Genomic DNA, 8,089 nt, shown 5'->3' with positions numbered 1-8,089 from the left:
TAAACTTTAAAAGTAGGCTTTAGACAGATATGATAAACACATGATACAAGTTCTTACCTTTTTTGGAGATGACACTGATTGCCATGTTGGTGACATCTGACGTGCAAGACACTTGTCTCTCTTCAGCAGAGGGTGCTTCATATTTACTGAGTCCTGTCACTTTGTTGATGTAGACCAGCTTCCCCACAGCGTCGTCATAGTGATGCAGCCAATCACATGATGCTGTAACATTGTTTGCTTCCTTTTCATCTGGCAGAGGATTTGTACTGCAGCCCGGGATGAAGTCACGATTCCGGCCAGTGTTATCGTGTTGTTCTCCATTATTGATGTCTAGAATAGCATTGTTTTCTACAGTGTCCTGGGGACATATATCCTCATTTGAAGTGGTCTCTGGAGGATGTACAAATGCACTGGTTGCAACCTCTGTCCTTTGGTGTTTTAAATGAGAGAGTTTGGTAGCCAAAGATATTTCACTGCTCCGAGCTGAGAGAGATTTGAGTTTGGTGAACATGGAGAGTGTTAACGGGCTTTTGTGGTCTTTCATCAGATCCAGACGTGACTCTGTGACATCCCTTTCTTGATCCGCTTCAAGATAGGGCAAAACAGCCTTGGCATTCATAGCCAAGTGTTCGGTCTGGGAAGCTGTGGCATCAATTGCTAAATAATTGCTATTAACGTCGACAGGAACTGGATTGGATTCGGTAAGCTTCCCGTATATTCTTCTGAACCTGTCCAGAGATCCAACCTCTTTATATAAAGCCAGCTTTTGACATGACTTGAACATAGAAATCTTTGAAGGGATGCCAGTGGGAAGGTCCTTACTTTCTCTGTTGTAAATGTGAAGATGGCCTGGGCCTTCCACCAATGGCCATTTTCGTTTTGTTGCAAGTTTCTCTCTAGATTCTAACGCTAGCCCTTTTCTACTTTGGTGGGAGAGACATTTCTGAGAGGGTAAACTGCTATGAATGTATGGATGTGATAGAAAGATTTTTCTGTGTCCACCTGGATTCAGTTCTGTGTCCTGTGGTTGAGGTAGTGTCTGTTTGATAGTGCCCATCTCTGACTGGATTCCCTGAGTGAGAGTACATGGTGCTCTCACAGTGCATCTTGAGAGGGATACATGCTCTCTTGCATTATCCTTCATCTCTGTTTCTTCTTCTATACTCATTTTCAGATGTTCTTCCTTTGTCTTAAAGATAAGACTATGCTGAGATGATTCAGGACAAGAAATAGCAGATTTCAGATGTGCATTGCTTTCATTCTCTTTTGTAACTTCCTTGTAAGACTCTGAGTCCGTAACTGATGAATCTGTAATTGAATCATACTGTAGACCGTGGTCTGTATCTACTGAGCTTGGTCGACATTGTGGGTTTGTGGTATTATACTCTTGTTCCTGTTCAAAACCCGTAAGGACCTCCTTGTCCCTTAGTTTTCCTACTCTATCACCCTGCTCTGATTCAACTCCATCACATGTCTGATAAACACTTTTCATCTTGTCAGAGTCTTCTATCTGCCGTCGATGAACAAGTTCAGATGCAAGGGTCTTTCCAACATTACATTCCAGGATAACACCCTCCGTGTGTGTTTGGACACCTTTGCCAATGGAGTCCTTAACTCCGTCTGTGCTAGCTGTTTGGCCACTAAACACATTCTTACAAATGTAGTCCTGGATATCCTCTGGGGAGATTTCACTCACCAAGTTCTCTCTTGTCAGGAATGCTTTCACCGCCTCTTCTATGCAGAACAGAATACTTTCCCAGTCTTTGAATTCAATCAGGGTCTTGGCGGGCTCAAGGCATATGTCATACTCAGAGTAGTGGCACATGATATTGATGACATACATTGCATGTAGCTCGGCTCCTCTTCTCTGCTTTGGGCTCCTAGTCGCAGGAGGTGTACCAGGGCTGTCATTCTGCCGACTTGAACTGCCTACTTTGCGTAGGAGAAGGTTCAGCAGCTTGTGGATGCGGGTTTTGAGAAGTAGCCTGTCATTCACATAGAGGAACTGTAAGGTGTTGTTGTAGTGGCCTTCCCGTCCTACATAACCGCTTAGTTCAAACTGTGCATGGGAGTGGTTGATTTCCCCAAGCTTTTGGGCCCTACCTAAACCATGGATCTGAACAAACCTGTAGTAAGTGTTTCGGGCTTTGGAGAGCTGCACCATCATGGTCCCTGTGCAGTCATTCTTCAGTGTGAAAGAGACAGAGGGGAGAATGAGTGAAATGGCCTCCACTCTCTGCCTGATCCGTTCAAACTCCAGCACGCTATCCATCCTGTTTCTCCTCACTGGCATGTTGTGGAAGAAGTTACAAATAACAACAGTCGTCCCTGCAGATGGGCGGGTAGTCTCAGCCTCAAACACGTCCAAGCCTTTACCATCCTTGAAGACTTTCACATGAGTCTTCACAGACATTTTGGTCCTGGATGATATCTCCACCAGCATGGCGAGATTAGCAATACTGGCAACAGCTTCTCCTCTGAATCCATAGAATTTGAGATTATCTAGGTCCTCTAAAGAACTGCATTTGCTTGTGAAGTATCTGTTTCCGACAGACTCCATATCCTCTATGTCCATCCCTGAGCCATTGTCTATAACCTGCACTTTGAAGGCTTCGATGTCCACCCTCACACCCACGCATGTTGCACTAGCATCAATACTGTTCAGAATAAGCTCTTCAACACACTGCTGTAATGAAAATATTGCTATTCCAGACCGAAGCTTACCCTGAACTTCTTTTGACAAACACTTAATCATATTTATAACGTTCGACCTTGGTTAATTTCTAAGGACAACAAGGATCCACTGATGTGTAACATTAGCTAGCTATCCTGTTAACGTTAGCTAGCCAAGATTCAAAGTAGTGCTTTCCAACCGACAATTTAGCTAACGTTACAGGTACGGGCGGCGGGTGGGTGTTTTAAATTGATACATACGACCAACGTCTGCAGTCTCTGTCTGGATTTTAAGTCGTTTGGAAGCCTCTAAATCCTCGACTTTTACTAAACATGTTCATTCCAGCAGCGACTGTTTACATTGTGAAGTCTATGGTAGTTTACGCCACACCGGTTTCTTACCCTGTTTAAGGAGAAAACACTGCCCCCTGAAGGCATGAAAGACCATGTTCCTAGAGGACTGAATATTTTAGTGTTGTGAAGCAAGATCAAACACGCCTTAAATCATCAAGCAAGAAATATACAATTAAATTGTGTTAAATATTTTATTTTAGTTGTATTTTAAATATTACACATTAACACACAATTCAGAGTTAAGGCCTAACATACATTGAAATAAGTTTAAATTATTTACAGTACATTTCTAAAGCTTTCCATTTCAGGAACTCTAACAAAACAATCCTCATTTTAAATAACAAGTATATCTCACACGTTAGTTTGGAATGTAATACTGTATGAAATAAATTCAAGGGCGAACTATTTTGAACGTTGAGTGATCCAAACTCTTGACGTTCTTCTCATTCCTGAACTCTGCTTTGATGATTTGTGACTTGGGGCTCCCAGTGGACTTCAGCCAATCCTGCATCTGTCTCACCTTGTTGCTTGGACCTTGAAGCTGCCCCTGCACAGTTCCTGCCTCTGTGTTCTGCACCCAGCCGACCAAACCTAGCTTTTTCCCCTCTGCCTGAAAAACACCACCAGAAGGAGAGGTTATCATTACTCAGGAGTACTTCCTTGAAGAGCCACATGGTATACATATTTTTTAATTCCAGCTCAGCACTACAACCCCTGATGTGTCTCGGCCAGGACCTCCAGGCCAGTGCTGCTTACTCCTGCTAGCCTGACTGAGTGACAAAGAAATGAAATGAAGCACATCATACAGCTGAAAACATAAATGAGTAGCTATGAAAGTATGCGTATGTCCAATCTACCGACTGACAGTCAGCCTGCTAATTGACCATGTGTTACTAAGCATAGGTATGAAACATGACTTTCAAATGGCAAATAATAATAATGGCTTATGTCCTACTGTTGTATTCTTACCTGAGTGTATTTTCGAAAAAATACACCTTGAACTCTCCCAAATATTTCATAATCTACTGAAATCATCTCTTCAGTAGACATCCCAGCAGTCTTAATGAAAAGCAAAAAAATATATCAATATTTTTGAAGGGTTCAATTCAACACAAATGCGAGTAGCTACCTAGATAGTTTGGCCAAACTAGCTGTTTTACTTTGTTATACCCATTTATTAGTCTCAGACATCCCAGACCTAGGGAACATTGCGGTCTGCCTAGAGACTACCTATTTATTGTAGTTAGCTAGTTGCAGATGTAACTAGGTTACTTACAGCTTCACCAAAACAGCATGCTTAGCCATAGCTTTGGGACACACCGTCTGTGTAGACTCCCTGTGTTGTGTCCCAAAGCTAGTTTAGCCTCCACTTTCATTACTGTAGCTAGCTAACTAACTAGCTTTCTACCTGTGATCTTCATTTGCCCCTTATCAGTGCAATTAGAACAAGCGCATAATATTGTCATTGTTTATATAGATAGTTTACTAAATCATACCTTAGCTCAGCTTCCTCCAAAATGGTTTGGCAGTTTGGAGATTTTCATTCAGACAGCTATTTTTCGTAACATCCGGTCAATGCTTCCGGATGACAGCACTGCACCAATCAGAAAACGTTAACAAAATACTTTGTTTCTAGGCAACTGATACCAACAAAACAGGTGCTAAGTGTGTGCATGTTGCTACTTCTGTCAACATTTTCCACATTTTGGAGATATTCACAACCTAATTTTAAAGAAGATAATTAGTCATGTCTTGGAGTAGCCATTGCTAAGCTGTAGTGAAATGCTGAAAGAGAATCACAAAGAGAAATCTGCCAATTCAAGAAGGAGAGCAGCTGGTGAGTCAATTCATGTAACGTTTAGCTAGCTAAGTCATATAGTTAGCTAGCTAGGCCTCATCTTCTCAACAAGTAAAATCAACCCATAATCAGCTATTTCTTTGGGGGTATAATTATGCATCGGTTGCAAATGGCTCAGCATCCTCACCCTGACCCTTTTCTTTTATTGGATAAAGAAGTGATATTGGAAAAACTCCCACCTGTGAAGGACCGCTCAAGAGCTTTGCATCACCCTTTGAAACATCCGACCAGCCTTCGAGAGCAACCTTTTGAGGATCATAGACCAAGGGAAAGGACTGCCATGAATGAATGGCAGCAACAGTATTCCCAAGAGACATTTCCTCAATCCAAATATTCCTCACAAAGCAGAACACATAACTCAGCAAGGACAAAGTATGTTTACCCTGAAGAACCAGGTGATATTGTGTCTGGGGGCAAAGCAGATGGAGTGGACAAGGCATTTTCACTGAAGCCTGTTTACCATAAAAGAACTCTAATCATAGATAGGTTGAGTAATGACGAGGTAGCTTGTAAACCTAATGAGTTTCAAAGACTCCCTCCGTATTTTCCCTCACCACCACATGATCATTCAGAGTATGATAGAAGAAGTGGCATAATAAGCCATAGAAGGCCGGCTGAGGATCCTTCACCATCATTGGAAGAGAACACAAACAGCAGAAGGGTTGCTGGGTACAAACGATCAAAGGGAGAGCAACAGAGGCTGGATTATGAGCGGAGGATGGCAAGGAAAATTGAAATGGATAAACTAATACTTCAGGAGAAGCTGTTGAAAACTCAGGAAAAAGTGAGAGAAATGCAGCAGAGGGAGAGAACTGTCTCAGGTGATAACACTAAGAGGGCAGAGAGGCATATTAGGAGACCAGTGGAAAGAGAAAAGGAGTGGATCGAGAGCAAGGTGTCCTCAGCTGAGCAGAGAAGGGAAAAGGAGAGAGTTCACGAGATGGAAAGGAGGGAGAGGTTGATGATGAGGGATAAAAGCCGGGAGGATATTGAGTGGCAGAGAGAGAAAAGAGAAGAGTTAAATAGGGAGAGGAGAGAGAAGAAGAGGGCACTTGCAGAAGAGTGGGAGAGGTTGGAAAGAATGGAAAGGGAAATTGTGAACAAGCCAGAGGTGAGTAGAGACAGGAGGGCTGAGAAGGACCTAGAGCAACAGAGGGAGAAAAATGGAGAGTGGAGCAGGAGGGCTAGAGAAAGGGAGAATGAAAAGGATACAAATTGGGAGAGGGAGAAAATATTTGAGAGGAATAGGTGGGAGAGAGAAGTGAAAGAGAGAGAACGAAATGGGGAGAAGGTTGAGAAGAAAATAGACTGGGAGAGGGAGTATAAGTGGGAAAGGTCTTCTAGAGAGAGGTATGTTTCAGCTGATGATAAGAGGAAGGAGCGTGACATATTTCATAGAGGGCTGGATCAGGAGGGACAGCTTAAAACTGCACATAGATCAGTACCAGGGAGCCGCAGTAGCATCAATTGTAGAAAAATATCTCGAGAAGCTTCCCACACATCACCCTCGATTCACCGCCAGTCAAGTCGGCTACTGCAAGTGGAACTCAGCCCAGTGGAGAGTGCTGACAATGCTTGCCTCCAGCTCATCCCTTGCAGGATTTGCCACAGAAAATTTGCTGCAGAGAGACTAGAGAAGCACCTTCAGGTCTGTGAGAGGATGCAGCGCTCCAGCCGCAAAGTCTTTGACTCCTCCAAGTACAGGGCCAAGGGAACTGACCTGGAAGAGTTCATGAAAACCAACTCAAGAACCAAGTCTCCTGAGGTAAGAGTTTTTCCCCAATTTCTTTAACTTGAGGAAATAATGGTATTTTTCTAATTTCTCATGCCATTTCTGAACCCTGGTTAATATGATTTTGGCTTGATTTACAGCTAAAGAAGAGCAACTGGAGGCAGAAACACGAGGCATTCATTCGTAATCTGCGCCAAGCCCATGTTCCAGCAACAGGTGCTTTGCATCCCCAACCACCTATCCAAGACAATGATGATTATGTGACGTGCCCTCACTGTGCCCGCCGATTTGCCCCTGGGCCAGCAGAGCGACATATCCCCAAGTGCCAGAACATCAAGAGTCGCCCTCCACCTCCCCGCCACCGCCGCTGACAAAACCAACTAATTTGCAATGATGTTTATAAAAAAGCATTCAAAACTACATTTTACATTTGAGTCATTTAGCAGAAGCTCAACCTACAATTAGTGCATTCATCTTAAAACAGCTAGGTGGGACAACCACATATCTCAGTTAAAATAAGTACATTTTTCCTCAATAAAGTAGCTATCAGCAAAGTCAGTGCTAGTAGGGGGGAAAAAGTCAAGAGCGAATGTTAGTTCACAAAAGGCAAATATTTTGTATATAAAAATTGTCAAAAATTTGGGGGGGGGGGTGCTGTGGGATTATTTAATACACTTTTGAAGAGGTAGGGTTTCCGATGTTAAAACTAAAACCCTGATGCAATTTGTTACCTAAAAGCCTCTGCATTAACTTATATTCTTATAGAGCAAAATGTACAAGTATGGCGTTGTGGTTTAGTATGAGACTATTTAGTTTAAAATAACATGTTTGTTCAAAAGAACATTTTGAATTGTATATTTTTTACACATTCTTCACACTGCCTTTGAAGTGGGGGGAACTAAACTATTTAGATGGCATGTCTAAATTGTAAATACTGTACCAATACAGTATCAGATACTGCCGAACAAGATTGACAGTCTGCAAAAGGGTTAAAAGAAAATGAAAACAAACGAGAACAATTGGTGGATTTTGAAGCACAATAAAAAAAAAATACATATTTTGCTTTGTCTATAGTTCATTTCATGACCAAAATGGGTTTAAATTTCTTTTACATGAAGCATAAAACAAAGGTGTCTCTATGAATGGTGGAACGTAAGACCACTGTGTCGGTACAGCAACGCCATTTTATAATGTTGCATAAGCGAAGCTAAACTACGCTAAGCCATTGGAAGAAAAAAATATTGCAAAATACAGTATAGGTGTAATATTTCAACATTAAACAAACTGTATAAAAAGCATAGCCTATTCTTTCTATTTTTGCACAATTCATGGTTTAAGAGTATGCAAAAGCACTAAGGAATAAGGATGTTTTTCTCTTGTACTGATAAATGAAATTCCACCAGTGTTGTGTACTGTATCAATTAACTGCACACCAACCAAGAGTTGCAAGCCATTGGTAAAGGACACCTAAA

At 42.0% G+C, this 8,089-nt stretch overlaps 2 protein-coding genes across 5 annotated transcripts; one reads left to right on the top strand and one right to left on the bottom strand.

Annotated features, from left to right (window-relative positions):
• Positions 1-15: 15 nt before the first annotated feature.
• Positions 16-4,629, bottom strand: acyp1 (acylphosphatase 1, erythrocyte (common) type). 3 transcript variants are annotated; one of them, XM_035752300.2, is made up of 3 exons: positions 4,524-4,629; positions 3,997-4,086; positions 3,205-3,637 (listed from the first exon to the last, which is right to left on the bottom strand). In XM_035752300.2, the coding sequence occupies exons 2-3, from the start codon at positions 4,075-4,077 to the stop codon at positions 3,419-3,421; spliced, it is 300 nt and encodes a 99-aa protein (XP_035608193.1). In that variant the 5' UTR covers positions 4,078-4,086; positions 4,524-4,629; the 3' UTR covers positions 3,205-3,418. The 3 variants fall into 3 exon arrangements, with proteins under 3 accessions (XP_035608192.1, XP_035608193.1, XP_035608194.1); XM_035752301.2 differs by lacking the exon at positions 4,524-4,629 and adding an exon at positions 4,304-4,496; XM_035752299.2 differs by having other exon boundaries at positions 16-4,086; positions 4,524-4,586.
• Positions 4,630-4,669: 40 nt separating this feature from the next.
• zc2hc1c (zinc finger, C2HC-type containing 1C) lies at positions 4,670-8,019 on the top strand. 2 transcript variants are annotated; one of them, XM_035752303.2, is made up of 3 exons: positions 4,670-4,864; positions 5,041-6,650; positions 6,758-8,019. In XM_035752303.2, the coding sequence occupies exons 1-3, from the start codon at positions 4,810-4,812 to the stop codon at positions 6,986-6,988; spliced, it is 1,896 nt and encodes a 631-aa protein (XP_035608196.1). In that variant the 5' UTR covers positions 4,670-4,809; the 3' UTR covers positions 6,989-8,019. The 2 variants fall into 2 exon arrangements, with proteins under 2 accessions (XP_035608196.1, XP_035608195.1); XM_035752302.2 differs by having other exon boundaries at positions 4,676-6,650.
• Positions 8,020-8,089: the final 70 nt, after the last annotated feature.

Source organism: Oncorhynchus keta, chromosome 35 (genome assembly GCF_023373465.1).
Source record: "Oncorhynchus keta strain PuntledgeMale-10-30-2019 chromosome 35, Oket_V2, whole genome shotgun sequence".
In the NCBI taxonomy this organism is placed as follows: domain Eukaryota; kingdom Metazoa; phylum Chordata; class Actinopteri; order Salmoniformes; family Salmonidae; genus Oncorhynchus; species Oncorhynchus keta.
This window is presented reverse-complemented; position numbering and strand designations above follow the sequence as displayed.